Source organism: Zeus faber, assembly GCF_960531495.2.
Source record: "Zeus faber genome assembly, chromosome: 5".
NCBI lineage: Eukaryota > Metazoa > Chordata > Actinopteri > Zeiformes > Zeidae > Zeus > Zeus faber.
In genome coordinates, this window is record NC_137192.1 from 1,745,308 (window position 1) to 1,769,766 (window position 24,459).

Sequence of the window (24,459 nt, forward strand, 5' to 3'; positions counted from 1 at the left end):
TGCTCCTCCCTTCCTCACACCCTGGACCCCTTCAATTTGCATATCGCCCGAACAGATCTACGGACGACGCCATCGCCCTGGCAGTGCACAGCACCCTCTCCCACCTGGACAAGGGCAACACATACGTGAGGATGATGTTTGTAGATTACAGCTCAGCATTCAACACAACTGTGCCCACTAAGTTTGTTCCCAAGCTCAGGATCCTGGGTCTTAACACCGCCCTCAGTAACTGGATCCTGGACTTCCTGACGGCAGACCCCAGGTGGTGAGAATGGGAAACCTCTCCTCATCTGCACTGACCCTGAGCCCCTCAGGGCTGCGTACTCAGTCCCCTCCTGTACCCCCTGTTCACACATGACTGTGTGGCCACGCGCAGCACCAACACCATCCTTAAGTTTGCGGACGACACTACCATACTGGGTCTCATCTCCATCAACGATGAGTCCTCCTACAGAGAGGAGGTCAGCACCTTGGCAACATGGTGCCAGGATAACAACCTCTCTCAACGTCTGCAAGAATAAAGAGATGATCGTGGACTACAGGAAACGACAGTGGGGGGGCACACCCTCATCCACATCGATGGAGCTGAAGTGGAGAGAGTCTCCTGCTTCAAGTTCCTTGGTGTGTTCATCAGTGATGACCTCTCCTTGTCCAGGCAATCGGACGCGGCAATAAAAACTGCTCAAAAGTGCCTTTCTCCCTGAGGAGACTCAAGAAGTTTGGCATGTCTGTCAGGACTCTCACAAGCTTCTACCAATGCACCATTGAGAGCATTCTCACTGGCTGCATCCCCGCCTGGTACAGCAGCTGCTCCGCTGCTGATCGCAAGGCGCTCCAGAGGGTGGTGAAGACAGCGGAGCACATCATTGGTTGCCACCTTCCCTCCGTGCAAGGCATCTACCGCACACGATGCATTAGGAAAGCACGGAAAATCATAAAGGATTACACCCACCCAGGCTACGGACTATTCACGCTGCTGTTATCTGGTAAACGTTACTGGGGCATCCGGGCACGGACTACCAGACTCACAAACAGTTTTTTACCCTCAGGCCATCAGGCTTCTCAACCTGCATCATCTGAAGTGACGTATGTAAATTAAATGTACATCACCACATCTACATGTTCATATCCACCGGCACTCCTTCACTTTATATTTATATCCATATCCTGTGCAATAGACTGACCTTTTTCTGTTTACTGCTACAATCTCCAATTTTTAACTGCTATAATGTCCAATTTTTAGTTTCTGTTGTAGGGTTTTTTTCTTATTTTAATTTTATGTACATACACTGCAACCTCTTGCCCTTATTTGTAACTCGACTCTTACTTTTTTTATATTCGACTCTTATCTAATTTAATTTAAATGTTTTATTTCCTCCTTATCTTTACCTTGTTATTTTATCTTTTTATGCCCACTACATAGTTGTTGCCTGTCATGCCCTAAGCATTTCATTGTACCAAATGACCTTGTGTTGCATTGTACACATGACTCATAATACACTTTGAACAAAGTTACCTGTTGGGCAAAAGTGGCTTTGAGTTGAGACAAATGTGCGTTGATGGCTACACATGTGAGTTGTGTGCTCACCTGCCCTCCTGCATTGAGCTGCTCCCACAAGTCACCATGGATTGCATTGGCCTCATCTTCTAATGCCTCAAACTCCATATGTAGGGTGGTTAAATTCTGGGAAACACACACCAAGCACATAAAACCTAAAATATAAGAAGCCTGTATCGTCTGTGTCTTTTAGTCACGTCAAATAAACTAGTTTGCAGTATATATGAAAATGAAATTGAATTTAATAACTCCCTGTCATTTTGAAGGACTCTTAAACTACTGCTTAAGATTCTTATTGGACTGAATATTCTTATTGGACTGTTGAACAGCTATGAAGAGTTATGGGGATATGGATAGGACCAAACATTTTAATAAGGCCTGGGTTGAAAAATAGCTGTAATAATATCGAACAGTCCTTTAATTTGTTCTAGAAGAGGTTGTATTAAACTGGGGATGGGTTAAGCATCTTACGCTAGAGGCCTGGGAGAGCTCCCCTCTGATGTTAATGAGTTTGTTCTGCAATGTCTCCTTCTTATACAGCAACTTGTCAATGGTCAGGGGCTGCTTGTGGTAGAGCTCCATCTCTTGATGTGTGGCCACCAGTGCCTCCTCAAGACTGACCTGGAACATAACAGGGCAAAACAAGGACATGTCCAGAAATGTGTTGTTAAAAGTGTCGAGCTGAAGAAAGCTCACACTCTTTGTGCCTTCTCTTTCCTGAACTGTTAAACTATAATGTTTAAAGGAGATAAACCAGTTTACTGCTTCCAACTTGAAGTTGTTTTTTCTTTAGTAGAAAAATGTTAGCATATACAATGCATTCATCTGGATAGTATCATCCCTGTTGATATTACTAAGGCGATATGATATCATTACAAGTATTTCCCAGAGATATGAATGGAAACCAAAATGGTATTCCTCTTTCTGCGAATTTGTGAACATTTATGAAAAATAACTGCAAATGGGAATGGTAACGTGCCCGAACTTGTCTGTCTTTTGGATCAGCTTCTGAAATATTAAAAAAGGCAGAGGCAATAAGTGACAGGAGAGGTTGTCACATGACGCTGTTTGTGATGGACGGGTTACCTTGTCAATTCTGAGTCTGTGCACAACGGCCTCCTGGTCCTTCAACATCCTGTTCTGTTCACACAGGCGGCCCAAGAGCTTCTGCACAGAGTGAAGTTAAGAATCAGATAGGGTCGGGTCGAAGGAAAAAAAACATGCAACATGCAACATGCAAGCAGCAATCAATCACAAGTAATAACTCAAATTAACCATTCGAAACTGTATTTGGAAATTGGTCCATTCATGTGAATGAACCAGACTCTAGTAAAAGTGTGTGTGTGTTTATGTGTATGTGGTTGGTGTTGAGGAAATGACCAGCAACTGCACATAGCACGGAAAAGTTAACACAAGATAACAGTTATTTAAGAAATTTGTGTTGTGTGCCTGTGCTCAGTCCGTGGGACGCCTGTCCATGTTAGCAATGTACAGGCAAGTGGCCACATGGCGGCCAACTTTATCAAGCTTACGTATGAGCTATAATGTGTTTGTGTGCGTCCTTACACTAGTTTCGATCTCGTTGAGCTTCAGTGTGGGATGTAGGTCCCTGCTGTAGATGTCGTGGAAGGGAGGCACCTGTAAAAACAGCTGGTAAGACGGTCTTCATTGGCGACTTTACTCACGTCAAAAACAAAAGACCGGCTACCCTTGTTAAGGGTTCAATTATCTTCCCGCAAGGGAGGACTGTCAATGCTAAACTCATCAGGGGTCCTAACAAAAAGCACTGAGACACTCACACAGGCCCCACTGACTTACTGTACTGTATGTAGCATACTGTACTGCATAATGTATCACTGTTCTGGGTTACTGCATACTGCCCTGTATTGCTCTTCTGTTCGGTGTTACTGTATTGCTGTGTCATATTGTTGTATACTGTACTATATATCTCCATACTCACTTTATTCACATGCCACTTTACTGCACATATCTGTATATACAAATAGCCTGTCCCATATACATAACTTTATTTCCTTCTAATTTGTAACCCCACTTTGCATTATATTTTTGAGTCTTATTTTATTATAATTTTATTTTATTTATATTATTCTATTCACTAACTGCATTACGTTTTAGGAATCAGTTAGTTTCAGTTAGTTAGCTAGGTAGAAATTAGGTTAGCTATTATGTTCGGTTTAGTAACCATTGTGCATAATCTATAGGTGCGTTGCAAAGACATTTCACTGCATATATGTATAAAACTATGTACTGTATATGTATATGACAAATAAACCTCTTGAATCTCTTGAATCTTGAATAAGGAAGGAAAAATTAAGGAAGGAAGGAAGGGACACGGGAAGTTTGAAGGAAGGAATTGAGGGATGAAGGAACAAAGGAATGACAGAAGGAATAGAGAAAGCTGGATGGAAAGAAGGAGCAAGGAGGCAAGGGATCAAGCACAGAATCTGCAATATATGAGGGCAACATTAATATCTCTAGACAATCTGTCTGTACTGTTATCCTCCATCGGTGGAAGTGTCACGGTTTAGTTATTTTCACATTGTGACACAGTGCGTGTCGGTTGTGTGTGTGTGTGTGTGTGTGTGTGTGTGTGTGTGTGTGTGTGTGTGTGTGTGGGTATGTGTGTGGGTGTGTGTGTGTGGGGGGGTCTCCAGCATCTCACTTGTTGGTCAAGGTACTCCAGGTTACGCTGGAGCTGTAGATCTAATAAGTCCTCCTGAGCCAAGCAGCAGCAACAGCAGCAGCGGAGGCAGGAGCAGCAACACAGAAATCAACAGAGAAGCACACACAGCATATGTAGGAACAGATGTGTACTTGACCCGGTTAAGTACGGTGTTGTGAAGAGATTAGTCGAGTGCAGGAGGTACGGAAAAAAGAGATGAGTTTAAGGTTGGACATACATGGAGAGAGAGAGAATAATAAACAGGATGAAGGACGACCAGCATCAGTACAAGCGCCACAGTGAGCGGCAGCTGTTAAAAGCATGGCCTGATGCAGTGCCTGTTGCTGTCCATTAGAGCGCCATGTGTGCTCTACATGTCCAGCCTGCCTTTGTGTTGTGGGTGGGCGTGCACTTGGATAACACTGGCACGTACCATTTTGCCATGGATGGAGGGGGATTGGGGGTAGTTGTAGTAGTATAATCCTTGGCTTAGGGACCTCCTATCACCAGCGTAGTCATACTGCTGAAAGGAAGGGAAGAGAGGGAAGGTAGAGCATGAGTAAGGAGGGAAGGATCGAGGAAGGAAGGAAGGAGGGAAGTAGCATTTGAAAACCATTTGGGCATCCATTACACTGCATCACACTTTAATTGTGAAATGCCTGCTCGATGTTATTCTTCCTGAAAGCTAGAAGCCGCATTATGGATATCCACCTCACGGACACGTAGGTTGAGACTGCATGTCAACAAAGTCATCTGTGACCCAGGACGACCCTGCCATTATTTTAAACTTTAAATGACCGTATCATCCCAATCTCATGCGCCTCTTGCTCTCTTCTTGCAAATGGAGTTTTGAGATCTGCATGGGAAACGTACAGTATATACATTCTATATACAATGTATGTATTTTAAAATAAGCAAATACAAGCAAATACAAGCAAATCCCCCCGGGTCACACAGGACCTAGGTGGGTTGTATCAGTCATTATGCACTGCTTCTGGCAGTCATCCCAAATTCATAGAACTGTTACATGTGTAACTCACATTTTGTGTACGCACGCAATTCAGGGCAAAATAGAAAATAATGTATTAAAGGATAAATATAATGTGTAAAGGATAACTCTTTACAAAAACATAAAAAAAACAAAGATTTCAGAATCACAATCATTTAAAGCTGACACACATGCACGCAAACACTAACTTTTGGTGAGCTGAGAGATCGCCTCAGTCCATAGACAGACGGGTCGGCGTAGATCGCATCCTCCCGCATTCTCCCCGGAATCCGGTCAAAGCATGATGAAGGGGAACGTGCTGGTGAGGCGAAGCTGTGTGTCCCCGGCGAGTAGGGTCCCCTGGACGAGGCAGAGGAGGGGGACCTGGGCACGGACCTCGAGCGTGGCTGGATGGATAGACGTCTCATCGAAGCCCCGACCGCATCCATTGGAGCCCCACTGTAGAACTGGGGTCCCCAAGGTTCCTTGGTCATGGGCGGGGCCCCATAGAGTGCGGGCCCATCCCTCAGCGATCTGCGTTTCTCCTCCACCGTCCAGCGGTGGTCGTAGCCGCTCACAGCAGAGACGGAGCATATGCTGTCGGGGCGCACACCTGGAGGGTGTAGAGGGTATTCCTCCACATACTGGGGACCCCCGAAGTAAACACTGTAGCAGTCAGCCGAAACACCATGGTTAACTGTATAGTAGCGGGTTGGGCTGGAGGGAAGAGGATGAAGAGCCTTGTTGAGTCTTTATTCTATTCATACATTTTGAGATAATTATTTCTACATATTACTGTGGATAATGCTACACTATTAACTTCATTGCAAATACCAACTCTAAGAAGTTGTAGCTTGTAAATGATGCATTGTTTGTCCTCAGCCTACAGTTAAATTTCAGTTTTGACTCTCTTAGACAGACAGGTACGTTGTCCCTGCACCCACCTGTTCAGGTCACCTGGTTTTGCCGTACACCTGCGCTGGTTCACCCACTGCTGAAGCTGTGTCATGGAGCTTTTTCTCTGGGCCAGCCGCTCTGGGGGGGTTCTAGGTACAAAGCCCTTCCTCAAAACCACATTCTCCTGCTGCCCTTTCCTGGCCTCCCGCAGCATTCCACCCCGTGGTGGGTGATCGTTGAGATGCGCCCTGAGGGGAGGGCCCTTGGCGGGGAGCGCTCGGCCGTTGGGCAGGACGTTTAAGCCGTTGGGATGGTGGGTCAGGTAAGTTTGGGTACGGCTGGAGACTGGGGAGGATGTGGGGCATCCTCTGCTTCTGTTGCTGCCTCTGTCATCTTCCATACCTACGTCTCCGTCTCCTTCTCCTTCTCTTCTCTTTTCACTCATCCCAACTTCCCCGTCTGAGGGTAGCGTGTGGGAAGAAGAGTTTTCTATAGCAACCACCCCATTGACCTTGTGCTGGGGAGCAGGGTCACTGCCAGCTTGGCTGTGCATCTGTGAAGTTGGCTCTGTGTTTGAGTCCAGAGGTTTGGTCACCATACTATGGTTGGCATCTGATCCGGGGACGCCGCTCTCCGAGCTCATCCTGTGGTGCAAGTCAGTCAGATTTTTTTCAAAAAAGGTGAAAGAATTAGTTGGAAGAAGTTGCAGTAGCTAGAGTTACCGCTGCCTGAAGACCAAAACCGAGAGGATGAGGAGGAGTTTCTTCCCTCAGGTTGATTAGGTTCTGAACCAGTGTCTGTACAGTTGACTTTGCACATACTGATCGTTATCACCACCCCTTCAATATATGCACTTACATTGTTTTATTTTTCTGAAACTCATACTGGCTGTATTGTCTAATTGTTTCACTGTTTAATTTTTCTGAAACTCACACCCAACATTGCAAATCATACCTATTATATTGTTTCATTGTTTCAGAGTTTAATCTTTATTCTATATTCATTCCATTATATTATATTTGATCGACATCTAAGAAATTCACTACACGTTGTACTGTGTTTGATTGTGTATTCGACAATACGTTTTGATTTGATTTCAATTAAGTAGGTGAAAGTAATTATTCATTTTATTTAAAAGTTTGTAAAAGCTTATTTTAATGCCAGATGTAGTTAGATTAAAAACCAAAGAGCCAGATAAATAAACATTATTAATCCTCTATAAATGCTTAAAATTTATACAGGTTAAATTTGTTGTTTGTTATTGTTTGTATGCTTTATGTTCATCATAGGGCTCAACTTTGGATGTCACACATTTTTTTTGTCATTTTCTCCTTGGTAGGTAGATAGGCAAGTCAGTTTGCTATTTGCTTATTATTTCTGAGGTAGGTGAATAGCGACATAGGGAGGTTATCAATAGACACAAAGGCCCCTTTTACAACTGGCATTATAATGCGGTCTGTATCTGGACATCATCTTGATAAGGACATACACATGTCAATGCAAGGTGTGAATGCACGCAGAATGCATTGCAATCGGAATACTATCGGATCTCGATCACATTGTGATCGGCTCTCAGTTAGGTGTAAATGCAATACGTACAGCTTGGACTCATTTGTAAGAAAAGAATCTGCCCACAAGTTCATTGAGGCCACAGACAAGGCCTTACGAGTTGCGTCATTTCCTGTAACCTGGGACACACCATGTTTGTTGATGAGTCCACTGACCTCATATGCATAGTAAGATCCGACCACAATACGGGCAGAATCAAGACAACGGGAACGCTTATTAATACCAGGTGTAAATGCAAAGGCCCTTGATCAGAAGTCGTTATCCAGATTACATATCTAGATACAGGTGTAAAAGGGGCCGTCAGACAAATGGGGGGGTACCTCTGTGCCGGCCGGATGGTGACCTGTGCGGCGTCACTCATGGCCTGGATCCACTCCTCCTGTTCCTGGTGGCTCTCGGCACTGAAGTAGTAGGTGCGCGTCCCTGCGTGCTCCACCTGCACGCAGAAGACAAGGGGGACCTTAAACTCACCTTCCATCCCCTTTCCCTCCTCCTCCTCTTCAGCCATGGCATGCCAAACCTGCAGAGGGGGAGAGAGAGAAGGATGGAATTGTTGTAAGCTTTTTTTTTTATTTTCTTCCTCATGCAGTATTATAAAAAAAATTAAAAGATAAAAAGAAACTGACACCCATGCACAACAGAACAATAATGTACATTCACACCTTTCTGCCATCTTAAAGAAAAATTAGAGCTTTATAGAACATTTGACTGTACGTATTCTTTACCTTGGTATAAGTTCATACTGGCACTCACTTGTACTATGTATAGATGCTTCTGTGGTCGCTGTGTGAAGATTGTCTATTGTTCTGCACTCCTTTTACTCCATTTAATCTTGAAAACATATTTGGCTAAAATACGAAGCAAATTGAAATAAACATATTTTATGTCAAATTTTCTATAAAGCTTTTATATCCCTCTAAGCACCAGCACCACAATAATAAAAATAATATTAAGAGTTTAGAGTAAAATCATGAGTAATAAGTGTAATAATGAGAATTTGCATGCAATCGATGTATCAAAGTAACAAAGGCCATAAGCATCATGCAATAAAGCAATGGTAAAATAAATCACACCCTTTGAGCGTGTGCATATGTTTAACATGAATGCAACATGTAGAAGTGTATGTACTGTATATGTTTCTTTATGAACCAGGATGCCCGAGCAGAAACAGCGCTGGTCTGACATGCGAGGGCTCATCATGCGGCTGTTTAACACAGGGTGAGGGCGAGCAGGCAAGTAAACAAGGAGGCAATGTTACCTATATTACACCACAGGTACACTGGTGGAACGCTGGCACGTCGGGGCTAAAGGTCTCCTCGAAGGGGATGAACAGAGGTAATATGGGGGTGGGGGGCGAGTCGATTTTTTTTCTTCTTTGTTTCAGGTAAGTGGTCAGGCTGAGAAACTTAGAGGACATACTGTAACCTCGCTGTGAAAGATAATCATCAGAAACCTTGGGCCTGCCCTTGCACATGCTAAGCTTTTCTGTAGATGACAATGTTAAATTCAAACTATATTCATGTTGTACTGTAATGTGATTTATTTTACTTTACTTTTCCGCTGGTATTCATTCGTGGAACTCCCAAAATGTACTTTGGAAACATCCCCCCCCCCCCCCCCCCCAACAATTTGTTGTAGTTCCATAAACCTGCCACATGAGGGTAGCATAGACAAGGAAGTTGAAAGCCGACACAAACTTCTGGGCCTCCTTTCAGACCCAGTTGAAGAATAATAACAGTAACAGTGCGCACAATTATGCAAAACACCACAGGGTGGAATCATTTAATTTATCTTCTCTACATACAACGCTAAAATTGCTTTTGTCCCCTAACTACAGAATAACTCAGAAAAGCTCTCTTTTCTATGCCTAACAATAAATTACCAGGATCAGATGGCTCCCCAGTGGAAATCTATAAATACTTCTGGCCACTCACTGTTCATCAGAATGGTTACGGAAATTAAGTTAAGGTCCACCAGGCATCCATACATGAATAATGCTCTCATTTTGGTTTTGCTCAAACCCAATAAGGACCTAACCCTCACCTCCAGTTATAGACCAATAAGCCTAATTAATTGTGATTTAAAGTACACCTTGGTATTTACCTCCACCAATGTGTCAGATTTGTTTACCCTTAACTTTAATGACCTCACTTGATGCAACAACCTACCCATCCCACTAATTGGCAGGATAGCAGAAGTGAAAATGAAGATACTACCAAAAAAAAAACTATATCTTTTTAATGTCCCCAGTCTAACCAACAGTAATTTGTACTATATACTCTAGACCAGCGGTCCCCAACCTTTTTTACGCCACGGACCGGTACTACGTCAGACAATATTTTCGCTGCCTGGCTATCAAGGTCGACGGAAATATATGCCAAATAGCATTAAAAACAACAGGATACGTATTATCTGTAACTATAATAATTTATTGTGAGCAAAAAAACATTAAACATTCAAGTTTAGTTTTGTTATTCATTTCAAGTCTTGGAAAACACACATCAGAATCTAGCCTATGCTCATCCAAAAGAGGAAAAACACACCTCTTCCAGGCATAAAAAGTGAAACATTTGAAACAAAATGTGATTGATCGTTGAACTACCAGGTCAAAAATTCTCAAGGACAAATAGATGTCACCGGGATCAACTGAAGCAAATCGTACAATATAAAGTGCATACAATCTACAACTCTCCATAACGCTGAATCGTATGGGAGCCCTGGGCTTGTTTCTCTGCAACAAGGTGGTCCCACCTCAGGGTAATGGGAGACAATGACACCCAAAGTGTGTTCCAAATGTCCAGTTTGCTCTGTAGTTTAGTTTTGGTTGCCGTTACTGCAGAAATCCCTGCTTCACAAAGATATGATGTTGCAAATGGAAGCAGGGTTTTTTGTGCCTTTGTGGCGATCTCAGGATATTCTGCTTGGATTTTGATCCAGGATCTCGACAGAGTTATTGTCTCGAACATACTTTTGAAGCCGCCATCATTTGCAATCTCCAGCAGTTGATCATCCAGCACGGACATGCTTAATTCACCTGCTGCGTTCAGAAATGGATCGCAAATCCATTCCTTCCCAGGTTGTGGGTCTTTTGTTTTTGGGAAGTGACGCTCGAACTCTTTCGCCTCTTTTGAGGCGGGACTTGCTGGCCATCGACCCTAATTCCATTATCGACAGAGCCGCAGGGCCTTTTCAACTGCTTGGAGGTGCTAAGATATAATTCCAACCTCATACACCAGAACTTACTGGGACCTGTGCACTCACTGGTGGACACACACACACACACACACACACACACACACACACACACACACACACACACACACACACACACACACACACACACACACACACACACACACACAGACTCATCACAGGCAGACACACAACACCAGCACCTGCTTCGAAACACAACCCCGAACACCGTCTTGATGATATCCTTCTCCTTATCTCCCTCCTTTACTGCCATAGCTTTCACAGGAAGAGGTCATGTGCCGAATTGCTGTTCCAATTTTCCTGGAAGTTATTAGTTGTGTTTTGTAAATACATGTCGTTTGATGTTTTAATCTTTATGTTTATCCAGGTACGAGTTGGTGGAGCAGTGCCGTGCCAATGGGTGGCAAGCGAGGTGTGAGCCCATCAAATTAGAGAGCAGAGAGTTTGCTGGCCAGTCCCTCTGTAGGGCCTATAACATGCTGGGCATCACAGCCGCGAGGAAGCGAAGGGGCATAATGATGGTCACAGAGGCAGCTGAAATTGCCTCAAGTTGGCCGGGGATCAGGAGAGGAGAAGGGTGGGTGAGGTAGTGCTACCAGGACACAAGCCGGGACTTGATCAATCCCGGCTGGGTCGCCTGGGTGAGGGTATCTGTTGCAAGACCCGAAACACCTAATGAACCCTAATGGATACAACACTGATGATGTGTCCAGGTGCACAAGATGTATATATATAAAAAAATGTTTGTTTCTATGTTTATTTGTCTCACCCATGGTGAAAAAAAAACTGTGCTCTTGTCATTCCACAGGTTATCCACAGGACACAGTAAATGTAAGAAGTTCTTGATGATTCAAGAATAAATAAAGAACGGCATTGCAGGTTGAGAAGTTGAACTTCCACTTGTAGATTTACTCTGTCCTAGATGCAATGGCATAAAAGCACTCTGCATTGTATGCTAAGCATGCTGACAGCACAGGTAAATAAATATTTCCTGTTTCCTGTGGCGCGAGCGCTGACACCCTGGCAGAAACTCTACCCCCCGGTATTGCGTACTGCTTGAAATTGTATACTGAGCCGCAATGTATAAATCACAAAGTACACACTTAATGTACTTAATAGTAAAATATGGGGAATAACACATTAATTGTAATAAATACAAAAAATTCCATTGGTCATTTCGAACAGGCATAAATGAGATGTACCGCACTTTGCTCAACAGCACACTTGATTCTCGCTACATTTAGGCGGTTTTTAAAGACAAAGTCCAAGTTTGAAATTGATGGCGAGACGTCTTCACTCAGGCAAACCATTGTTAGCGACTTCCACCGGGGTTATTTACACAATTTCAAATGGAAACAAATCATCAAATCACGCAATGAGGTGGAAGAGCCATCAGCTAAACAATGATGGTGATATGTTATGATGTTGCAAAAATATTTGCCAGAACAAGCAGGACGAGAGAACCCGAATGTACATGATACAAGTGTGTTTTCTCTATGTTGCGATATGAACATCCCCGCCATGCACGCTGCTCGCGAAGCGCTAAATTTGTCCGTAGGCTAATTATAGCCTACATGCATAAGGCAGTTATCAGATGAAGCTTGAGTACAAGCGATAACGAGTTTAAAATGTATTTAGGGCAGAAAATCTTAGAAATCAACATTATCAACAATATCAATAAGATTAGGTTATTATTAAGTATTAGTCAACATGGCGCTTACAATATTTGTACTACAGATATATTATTGAATAGATCAGATATTATAGCACAATTAAAGAATAATTATGAGCAATTTATAATAGCAATTTATCCCTCAAATTTTATATATATATAAAACATTCCAGCTATGATTTAAAAATCAGCATTTAAGAGTAAGTAATTTTGTGTGAGCATGAATTATTTTATTTATTTATTTATTTAATTTTATAAAGCTGAATGGTATCAAATCCCAATCCAATCCAATTCGAAATTCCAAAACATTTTGTTTGCTATTCCTTGACTTAGAACTCCAAGATGCGCTCGTTACTCTGAGAAAGAATACTGATCTGGGCAGCTGACCACAGCCTGTAATTAAACCAGCTGTGTGTGTGTGTGTGTGTGTGTGTGTGTGTGTGTGTGTGTGTGGAGGAGGGGCCAAATTGCCTTTTGCGTCAAAGGAAACGGCGTCGCTACCGCGCAAGAGTCACTTCCTTCCACGCTGGAGCATGTTGAGGCCACCCCACCACCACCCCCCCCACCCCACCCCGGCCATGCAGTTGTAGTGTAACGGGCCAGGAGCAGCGACGTTAAGGTCGTCTCCGTAGCCTAGCAACAGAGAGAGGCAGCAGCTGTGTGGGTGGCAGGCGGTGGTCGGGGGGGCGGGGGGGGGGGGCGCCCCCCAACCCACCTTTTCCAGTGAAGGAGCAAGGATAACGTGCAATTGCAGAGAACCTGTCCAGAACGTATTTACACACACCCACATCTATCCATCCATCCATCAATCTAACATCATAAGGTGGATACATCTGGATGAACAGAGTCGTTACCTTTCCTCTCTCTTCTCGTGTCATCTCCTCCACTTCTCTTTTGTGTGTGTGTGTTTGCCACGTGCCTTCAGATGACGGAGGATGAGGGACTGACATGTTATGCTGATGGCATTTCGATTCCCAATGTTAATTGTTATTTACAATTTACAACAGAGTGGCATTGCGTTTCGGCTGTTATTGGCTAAAGAAAATCTCTACATTCATAGTATCTGGATGCAAGTTGCATGAAAACGGCAGGTGTAAACAGGGCCAATGATAGCTCCCCAGGAACACCCACATGCAGTATCAATTATACATACGGGCCTTTTGAGTCTCCCCTACACTCGGGCTGGGGGCAGCGTGTTCAGTCAGGGGGTTGACAAAAATACCATACAATACTACAACCCTGTCAGAGATGATCTCCACTGAAAAATGTGAGGAGTTTGCTACATTCTTCAGTAACAAAATTATAGCTATCAGACAGAATATTAGTGCCTCAACATCCAGAAATAAACTTAGCCTTCAGTTCTCCAGTAATATGACTGCTGCCATGTCTCACTTCGTCCCCTTAGACATAAAAAGACTGGACAATATTGTTGGTCAGTTCAGGTCCTCCACCTGCTGCCTGGACCCCCTCCCTACCACATTTTATAAAACTGTTTTTAACTGCCGAGCACATGAGATATTAGAAATTTTAAACGGCTCTCTTCAATCAGATATATTCCCTGCAGCATTTAAAACAGCTGTCATTCAACCACTCCTGAAGGATAGAAATCTCCATGCAACAGTTATTGCCAACAACAGGCCCATTTCCAACCTGCCGTTCCTTAGCAAAATACCTGAAAAAAAGAGTTTACCTTCAGCTTAACAACTATCTAACCTCAAACAGCCTTTTAGACACCTGTCAATCTGGCTTTCGACCTCACCATAGCACAGAAACAGCACTTATTAAACTTCTGAACGATCTACATATAAACACTGATGGAAAAAAACTATTTGTTCTTCTGCTCCTGGATCTCAGTGCTGCCTTCGACACTGTTGACCATCAGATTATATTAGTGAGATTACAAAATGGGTTGGCCTATTTGGCCTGGTTCTAAATTGGTTTAAAACCTACCTAGAGGACAGGCAGTTCTTTGTGTCCATTGGAGACTTTGAAAGCCATATCAATCACATCACAAAATCAGCTTTCCACCATCTAAAAAACATTTTAAAATTAATTAATCCATACATTCATAATGAGTAGATTGGACCACTGTTATGGCCTATTCACCGGCCTCCCGAAATCAGCTGTGCAGCGGCTACAATTAATTCAAAATGCGGCTGCACACGTTCTCACTGGGACAAAAAGGTTTGAACATATCACACCTGTTCTTAGATCTCTACATTGGCTCCCTGTCAAAATAAGAATTGATTTTAAGATTCTGCTACTTGTATATAAAGCTATAAAATGCCTTGCACCTCAGTATATAAAAAAAAGGTGAGGGCTACAACTTCCGGTTCCGGTGACATCCTTGTGTATGCGTTACTTAGTCGAATCGTTTCCCAACTTTACCTTTATCTTGAACATTGTGACTAAACTTAACCATCTCTTACCTCATACCTTAACTTAACCATCTCGAACATTGTACCTGGACACAACCATCTCTAAACTTATACCTGAAGTTAACCATCTCTAACCTTATACCTCACCTTAATCACCTCTAACATCTCTAACATGAGTGAGTTCTCCGGTTCCGATGAGAGCTACCACTTCCGGTTCAGGTGACGTCTTTGTCAGTGTGATGATGTTGTTGTTTTTTTTGCTGTGTTCTTTGTTGTTGCTGCTGCTGTTGTTGTTATTTCTGTGGCTGCTGCTGTTTTTTAACATAACCATCTCGAACATTGAACCAAAACATAACCATCTCTAAACTATACCTAAACTTAACAATCTCTAGCCTTATACCTCAACTGAACCATCTCTCACATCTCTAACCTGAGTGACTTTTCCGGTTCCGGTGAGAGCTACCACTTCCGGTTCTGGTGACGTCTTTAAATGTGCGTTGCTGTTGCTGTTTTTGCTGTTGTTTTTGTTGTTGTTTCTGCTGGTGTTTATGTTGCTGCTGCTGTTGTTGTTTCTTTGGCTGCTATTTCTGTTGCTGTTGTTGTTGTTTCTTTTGTGAGATTACAGTGAGAGGATCATAAGAAGGGTGTGTTTTCGGAGAGAGAGAGAGAGAGAGAGAGTCAAAAGGATCTCCCTCCCGAGGTGTGAATGAAAACTTGACCCATAATAAGGACAGAGGCATTTCAGCCACTCTGGAGACTTCTTGCAGTCACCCACTGTGGTGGATGGGGTGGCTTGAGCAGCCACACCTGACAATTGTTGGTTGGGCTAACGAGCGGCAGGTTTAAAAACCCCATCCACATATGCACTCGGGAAAGGAGCCCTGTCATGACATGTTCCATCTGCTCCTAGCTAATTCCACTTAGCCTTCCACTGCCACACTGGTGCCCAATGTCGGGCTCGGGCACAGGGAAGGGACACAGAAGGGCCGTCCGTTGAACGGCCACCAGCCATTCAACGGGCGGCCCCAGCAACAACCCTCTCCCGACTGGCAGCAGCAGCATCCAGGGGGTCCGGCGGAGGACCGGGGGGGGGGAGCAACGCAGCAACCACCACAGGTAACCACTGGCAGCTAGCTTCTCCGCCCTGCAGCCATCACCGGAACCATCCAGCTGCCCAGCAGCCAGGCCACCCCCTCCAAGTAGCCCCCACAGCAGCCAAATCGGGCCACGCCGTCACCAGCCAGCGCAGCAGCCTGGGGCCCTGTGCTCCGGAAGGGAGGGGCAATCTGTCGTCGCCCTGGTGGAAGGGGGCCGGGCGACCGTGCTGCTCCGGGGAACCCAGGTCGACTGGAAAGGGACCAGTTACATTTTTTTTGACATTTGTCTGTATAAGGTATGGAAACCCTGTTTCAGAGTCCGGTGTTTTTATGATTTTAGGTATAGTAACCCTGGGTCAGAGACTGTTAAGCATTTCTTTTGATTTTTGTTCTCTGCTTGGAGAGGAGTAGGCTTGGGCCAGGAATTCTCAGTTTGGTGTTGGGGGTATGTGGTGGATGGAATGCCTTTAGCAGCCACATCTGACACTCATTGGTTGGACTAACGAGCGGCAGGTTTAAAAACTCCATCCACACACACTCAGGATAGGAGTCATGACATGTTAGTTAGTACAGGGTAAGTTAGACTATTAAACCGGCTAGTTGTCAGTACTGCACAAATACATCTCGCCATGTTGTGTTGGTCCGTTAATCTGTCTGCTTGAATCTGGGTTTCTATGCATTTCTATGAGTTGCTCTTTAAATTGAGGGCTGATAGAGACCTTTGAGGTCATTTTACAAATCAGATCTCTTCTTCACTATACGTACTTCGTGGGAGAACAGCATTTGGAACTACATTGTATAAAATGATATACAAATAGATTTCCCCTTAACACCACAATAAGCAATTAACGATTACAATAACAATTAACAATACATACAATAATATTAACAATACAATAAGCTAACACCTTCATGTCACTCCCATTCCCTTTAAGTCAATCAATATTGCTGGGTTTCAGGGAGGGACTTGGATGAGTTTGTCAATGTTCAGAAAGCAGGGAATTTTAATGGCTGTTGGGGGCGGATTCTCATCGGGTAGACAGTGTAGACACTGTAAATAGAATGCTACTGCTATTTTAAGATCATTCACAAATACAACTGGAATCCTGAATTTGCTTGGATTAACACACATTAAGACTTTACTTTGCAATATATATATATATATATATATATATATATATATATATATATATATATATATATATATATATATATATATATATATATATATATGCGCAAAAAAAACCATAGTAAAGAAAATTCAATCAAGCTTCAATTCTATTTTTAGTCAGAGTTAAACTGCAATCAACCAGTGGGCATGAATTACTTTTATTTGTGAAGATTACTTTTATTTGTGAAGATTTCTTAAATCAAGAAAACATCCTGTGATGGAAATTATCTTATTGCCTTATAAAGCAGTTTATAAAATAAGTAGACATGTTGACATTTCTTTCTTTTTAACCTGACATCTGGCAACGTGTGACATAGTGCTGAGCGAGTGAGTTGGTAAATTAAACTTTTACCAAATCCTCCAACACCTTTTTAGAGAAAATAAACTGGCCAGTTTGTTTAATACGATCGTGATAGCGGATTCAACAGCCCGAGCCACATCAGCAGCAGCCATCTTGTTAAGGTCCCTCAATGGCAATAGCAGATACAATAGACCGTTCCATGTCGGTGGCAGCCATCTTGGTAAGGTGCGGCTCTCCTCTGTGTTGTCATCATATCAATCCTGCCCTATATTAGATAAATGTTATTGGCCCGACACTGGCAAAATCAGGTGGAAATCTGTTTGAATGGGAAGATGGCCAGAGGTATTCTGCAGAGCAAATGAACCATGAGCTGCAGATTCATCTGGTTCCCAGGCTACTTCTTTATGAGTGGCGAGCATCAAAAGTCTGCTGTTCTCTCTAAAAAATAAGTTACTTCACTTCAAGAAATCCCTACAACTAGCTACTTTTCCCAAGCAAACAATTGAGGACATGTTTTCTCAAATCAAGACAAGTCATCTTACACAGACAATCTATTAACAAAAGATCTAGATGAGTTCTGCACAGCTGTACTGTACACCACCACGTTGTTCCTCCCTAGATCACTTAAACTGGTACAGTCCACTCAACCCAGATACACCTGAGAATGCTACGCTGGTACAATGGTTGCAAGCAGAACAGGGCAAGCCTCCCCGGACTGCAACACTTCTTCACAATCTAGAGCATGCCAAAGTCATTTAAGAAAAAGAGCAAATGTAGTTATGTCAGAGAGCAAACATTTTGCACACAGGCAGATCGGGGGACGGCCAGCCCTTCAGATGGACGGCTTGTCAGAGGAGACGGCAACAAACGCAGGCAAAGTACAAACTTGAATCAAAAACTTGCAAAGTTGAAGACTTTTCAACTTCTAAAACCACTGAAACACAAGCCACCAAACCCACATTTGGATGAGCCCTTCTCCCTTGTTTCAGACGGGACAACAGATAACAGAGGCGTGCTGCTTGGCGGCCACCCAATGGCTGAGTATGTGTCAATGTTCTCTATCACAGAGGGTAAGGCTTACAGCGCAGATAGGTACACACCTGTAGCTGTAACACAATCTCTCCGCTGTGCTGGTTGAGTATTTTCCGCAAACACGTCAAAGACACACACACACACACACATGCATGCACGCATGTGCACATTGACAACTTTGCCTGTGTGTGCTTAGGTTCCTGTTTAATCATTAACCTGACAAGGAGAGCATGAAAACCTACGGCAGACTATGAAATCTGACGAACGCCCTTACACTCGTGACAGGCTGAGGCTTCCAAAGCCGTGGTAGTGTTTGAAGATCGTTTAGCCCCTTGGCTGTTGCCACTCCTTTGCTTCTCAGAGATAAGCAGCTAAACGTGCAGCCAGTGAATCTGTGCCAAGGAAATATATGGAAATACGTCTTGAAATATATTCTTTAAGAATGGAGCGAATAAAGAGTCAGCTGTTCGTTACAAAAATTATTTGACTTAAAGGAATCCATTGTATTTGTTTTTGTTTTAGATTTAACCTTTACTTTCCCCAGCCCTTTAAAGCTCTTCCTCCTCTCTCTCTTTTCCCATTGGTCAGTTTGAACTGGCAGGCGTCATAAAAAAAGAGATGTGGCGAGACAGGAATTACCAACCGCCTTTTCAAAACAATGTGCATTCCACGTGTAGGGACACGACCTGTCCCGGGCGCCATCTCTCTTCGCCCTCGGGGATACAATTAAACCACAGCATCTTCTTTTCCACATAGCAGTTTATTTCAATACGTTTACATATGCTTGTCAGTAGTGACCCCAGAACAGTTCTGGGTATGAAATAGTATAGCAGTACAACTGTAAGGATTTACTCACATAAGATCAATGGATCATTGATGGATAACCCTAACCCTAACTGAAGTTACAGGAATTCTCCATTCCAGTTAATAAAATTCGACACCAAACAAATGAAAAATACTTTTTTTTTTGGCCGTCAATTCAATTAGGAGAAGAGAAATTAGTTGGGACTAAATGTTGAAAATCCCCAAAAGTCATCTGGTGGTTTTATGTATCTCAATGGACAGAACAGTGTGAGGGTTGCAAGAGAAATCCATGCTCCACTAAACACTTCCATGTCATACTTTGGTCACATGCTGAGAGATCTGCAAGGGCTGCCATTTGCATCTCTAGGTTTTAAGTTGAAGCATGTTCAGGTCAATTTCCCTTCATCGGGATGAACCAGAAGTCACATCCAATCCCAAACCAACGCATATCTTTGTGATCTCCAAAAGAATCATAGACCAAACAACACACATGCTTGCTTGCTACAAGTTGACCATGCCTGACGACCCTGGAATGTCTCCGTAGAACTCCGTAGCTCATTTAGTCTTTGTTATCTTGGGTGCCACACCAAAAATCCAATCTGTTGTGCTTGTGACACCTCTAAAACCGCCCTCATGACTCATGATTTCTCAGGTGTTCTCAGGTGCCTCGCTATGTCAACATAGCTCTCCCGTTAAAGGACAGGTTCGCCACTTTTCAACCCAGCCCTGATCGAAATGTAATGTGCCATCATTATCGACAAAGGGTGTGTTAAGGATGTTCAAGGTGTGTTGATGAGACTGTAAATATAAAAAATCCATAAAGTGAAGATACTTAAATGTTGAAGTAAGTGAGAAATATTTACCTTAATGATAATTGATCACAACAATGTTTTTGGCAAGTCGTCCATTCTCCAAACATTGATCATAGAAGCAAGTTGAATCTTCGGTAAGGAACACATTCAGTCACCGCTGTTACAAAATATCCATCTGGCTTTGAAAAGAAAACATGACCAAACAAACAGCACACTACTGGAGTGAGATGGAATTACTCTGCCATCGGACAACCATGAAAAATGGATAATGGATACACAACAAGGGTGCAGATGCTCCTGTCCTATGAATTTTACAAAGAGAGGCACACTAATTGATTAATTCAAAGCAATTTCTAGATATGAGCGCTAGGGATGATTGCTGTTATTTTCTTTGTAATATTTTGATTTCAAAAACAGTAAATCTCACTTAAACTCAAATTTTACGACAAAGGTTTTCCATTGTAAATTTCAGACTTTATTCTCTGATATTTCTCTAAATATTGTCCCCCTTGTGGCTTGAAAAAAGTCTTCTTCCGTGGCCCTAATATGCCATTGTTAATCCCCAACAAAAGAATGACCAAAAATATGTGTCTATATTTAAGTAAAGCCACTTATGTTGTTTTGCTACTATAAGCTACTTCAGATCCCCAATGGACATCTAGAAGTCAGACTAGAGAGCTGATGCTCTGAAGTACAAACGACTGATGAACAGAAATAGCTTCAAAAGAAGAAGAGCAGGTGATATTTGACTTGATCTCATTTGAATCTTGAGTGTTACCATTGCTGATTAACAAAAGATAAAACAGTTGCCTTGTGTGGTTATCAACGTCGATTGGTCAGGCTTGTTTCTGCTGAGCTGCTTTGTGGAAAAGAGGGGACTCTGGCCTTGTTCCTTAACCCAGTGTTCCTGAATCAGGAGGGTAAAATACATAGACAGTGACGGCGCTCTCTCGCTCTCTCTTTTTCTGCCCCCTCTCCCGGTGCAATCACTGTCTGTTTGTGTACCTGTGTACAATTCTCTGCCCAGAGAGTCGTACGATTTGTCAAGACACATCGGTGCAAAGTCGAGGGGAGTGGACCAATGGGTACACACACACACACACACACACACACACACACACACACACACACACGCACACGCACACACGCGCGCAGACAGACCGACAGACAGAAAGACAAGCAGACATGCAAAGCCAACCCTGCAACCAATGCCTCAACAGGGACACCGATGAGGACACCCTGAGCTGAGGCAGAGAGGCTCTGCTCACAAAGCTATTCCCAAAGGGACTGTGTGACCGTAGATCATGGCGTTGCACCATGTGACTCAACCATCTTGCCATGAGCCCCCCCCCCCCCGTCCTCTGTCCCCAAGTAATCAAAAAAATAAATAAATCAGACCCCCTCCTCCAACAGAGGCCGCATTGACCAGCGTCCAAAATCAAACATTGTGTTTTAGCAATAAAACAACCCTGAAACATGCCCTAATGTTGGATCTCCCCATCAGTGCCTATTACCCACCCACTGCACTCTCTCAGCTGAGAACCTGACAGCTATCCGATCGCACCAATAGTACCCTCTTCCACAGTTTAATCGCAGTTTAAGCCGCCATCATATCATGGCCCGAACATTGGCACTATTTGAGGACGAGATTATTAGAGGTGAAAGGTTTAGGTGAAAACTGACTACTTCTAAAAAGGTCCTTGCTGATGTCAAATTAAGGGTTCCATTTTTTACTAGTAAGCACACACATTTTATGTAAAAAAAACAACTAAATTTTCGCCCCAATTTAGATCTGACCTATCTGGTCAGAGTTCAAGCGTCAATCAGAAGGCTTTTTGTGTTGCCATGACAGGTCCATTGTTGCTACAGAGGCTTTCTCACCTTAAAGGAAAATTTGCGGGTGACGTTGTCCGAGGGCTGCACCACCTCCACCTGAAAGCTGAGCAGCGGCAGGCTCCCCAGCACTGTCTCTTCTTTGTCGTCTGAAGAAGGAGAAAAGTCAGGAACACTTCGTCAGAGCTAGGTGGTAAACCATCGCAGGACGAACTGTTGTGTGAAAGCAGTCAGTGGAGACACTCCAGAGTGGTTTCCCTCGCTCCCTTCACACCTACAAAGTAAACAAAACAATAAAATTAAGCAGATAGCGGAGGACTGAAGTGCCAGTTGTTCAGGACCAGGACCCTTGTTGCCTGGCAGGCGGATCCGAGCAGGTTCCTTCCCTGCTCTTCCAGGATGAGGGCTTCCCAGAATAGATATCCATTATGGTCCGAGGTTTCCCAGCGATAAGCGCCATTGATGGTTCACACACTCCTGCGCTGGCGGGTTCATGCATGTGCGTGCTTTGTGGCGATTAAATAATGGAGGATGTGCTAAAAAGTTCAGCAGTTAGAAGTGAATTGGATGGGGGATCCATGCAGCCCCGCGCAGAGTTCTCGGTGTATCTGTCCCTTTCTGCGTCGCTCTGCCTTGTTCTGTCTTTCTATCTCGCGTCCTCTCCCTCACTCGCTCCTTCCTACCCTCCCTCTCGCTCACTGGCTCAGGGGCTGAAGAGCGCTCCAAGGCCGACACAAGGGGCTCCCTCTGTCAGAGTGTGTCTGTGTGTGCGCGTTGTCCACAAAGAGAGATGAAGGGGGAAGGGAGCAGTGGGGGTGTTTGTGCAATCACAATACGCTGTTATCTGCCCTGTCTCTGTATGTATGTGTGTGTGTGTGTGTGTGGGGGGGGGGGGGGGTGTATCTCTGATAATGATATGCACGTCTGACACAGTGCCTCTGGAATTTCTGCCTCAAGCCAGCTGTACCTGCCAGCCCTCTAAGCCAATGGGAGGACAGTTATACACACACACACACACACACACACACACAGGCTTGTGGAGTGGCAGGTAAATAGCCACGCCTTTCTCTTATGTTCTCTCTCTCTGTCTCTCTCTCTCTCATACTTGCAACAAAAAAAAGGAAGCCTAAGGAAAGAAACCTAAGGAAATAATAATAGGCTGAGAATCTTGATGAACAATGGATCGTTTTTTATTTCTTTTGACATTTGAGGCCATCAGTTTAATTTGCCAGGCACATTCGGATTAGCAGGAAAAAAATGTAAAATAAAAGCATAATAGTCTGAAATTATGTAGAATACAAATAATCATGAAATAAAATAGTTGAAAAAAAAGTAAAGTAAAAAAAAATAATAATAAAATTGTCAAATATATACAAATAGCCAAAAAAATATAAAGCAGAAATAGTCAGATATACAAAGATAAACACATTTACAGAATGCGATACTATAGACGGTGTAAATAGTTGTAATGGGTATACAGGGTATAAATGATGAAAATGAATTATTACTATGCATAAACTAGCTTATTACAGAATAGGATTGTATAGGATAACTCAGACAGCTTTGAGATGTACAGAATGAGAATAATTTTTACTTGTTTTAATAATTTTTTCCTCACCGGATGGACAGATAACTTTGCTTTGTTTGCTTTCTCTCTTTCGCTCTTTTCTATTGTCACATAGGTTGTGATGAATTATTTACATCAAGTGTTTTCATGGAATGGAGTGAGCCGATAAACGGTGAAAGTGCACCTCTCTCGAGAAACATGATTCACTTAAGTTTTTTAAAATATCAGCGTTCTGATGGGACTGCTGGATCGGACCCAAGTGCAGACATAAGGCAGAGGCAGAAGCAGCTGAAGCCCACAGGCAACTTTACAGGGAAAACTTGGAAAACAGATTGAAAAATGGCAGAATAACATTATCTAACAATAACTGTATTTACTAGTGTTATTTAATATAAGAAAAAATAGTTAATATATTATTATAATATTATTATTGTTGTTAAAAGCACAAAGTTTGTCTTGCTATTCTTTTTAAGGATCATTAAAAAAAACAATGGAAATATATATTCACAGTAAATGGGGGAAAATAAGTTACATATTGCTAGTAAGAAATCCTAATTTATACAATAATTATTGAGAAATTCTCCTTTTTTAGCACCTTCTTGGCTTTCGCAATGTTCCAGTAGATTTTCAACGACGCCTCGGTAACGTTGTCATGGCAATGTTGTCACGCTGAAGCTACGGCACATAGAAGAGCTGCAAACTGAGTTTGCTGTCTGGTGATGGACATCTCTGCACTCAGAAGTTGTTTTCAGTGATGCTGCGGATTAGCTGCTTTGACACATCTTTTTTTTTTTGACACATGAGACATATTGGTTCCAGAGGTGGTGCTTTTAGCACCTGCAGCTTGATTTCCATCAAACACATGCGCAGGTCGAGTATCTATA

The 24,459-nt window shown here is 43.1% G+C and overlaps 1 protein-coding gene across 1 annotated transcript in view; it reads right to left on the reverse strand.

The window, feature by feature from the left end:
* The window catches only part of plekha6 (pleckstrin homology domain containing, family A member 6), a gene marked incomplete at its 5' end in the record, with an annotated part of 87,352 nt that overhangs the window by 25,901 nt on the left and 36,992 nt on the right, over positions 1-24,459 (reverse strand). The window contains 10 exons of the mRNA XM_080000409.1: positions 1,589-1,684; positions 2,030-2,179; positions 2,645-2,725; positions 3,125-3,196; positions 4,242-4,295; positions 4,675-4,761; positions 5,439-5,946; positions 6,174-6,770; positions 8,016-8,215; positions 22,057-22,157. Of these exons, the coding sequence (XP_079856535.1) occupies positions 1,589-1,684; positions 2,030-2,179; positions 2,645-2,725; positions 3,125-3,196; positions 4,242-4,295; positions 4,675-4,761; positions 5,439-5,946; positions 6,174-6,770; positions 8,016-8,215; positions 22,057-22,157 (1,946 nt within the window). The remainder of the gene's footprint in view (positions 1-1,588; positions 1,685-2,029; positions 2,180-2,644; positions 2,726-3,124; positions 3,197-4,241; positions 4,296-4,674; positions 4,762-5,438; positions 5,947-6,173; positions 6,771-8,015; positions 8,216-22,056; positions 22,158-24,459) is intronic.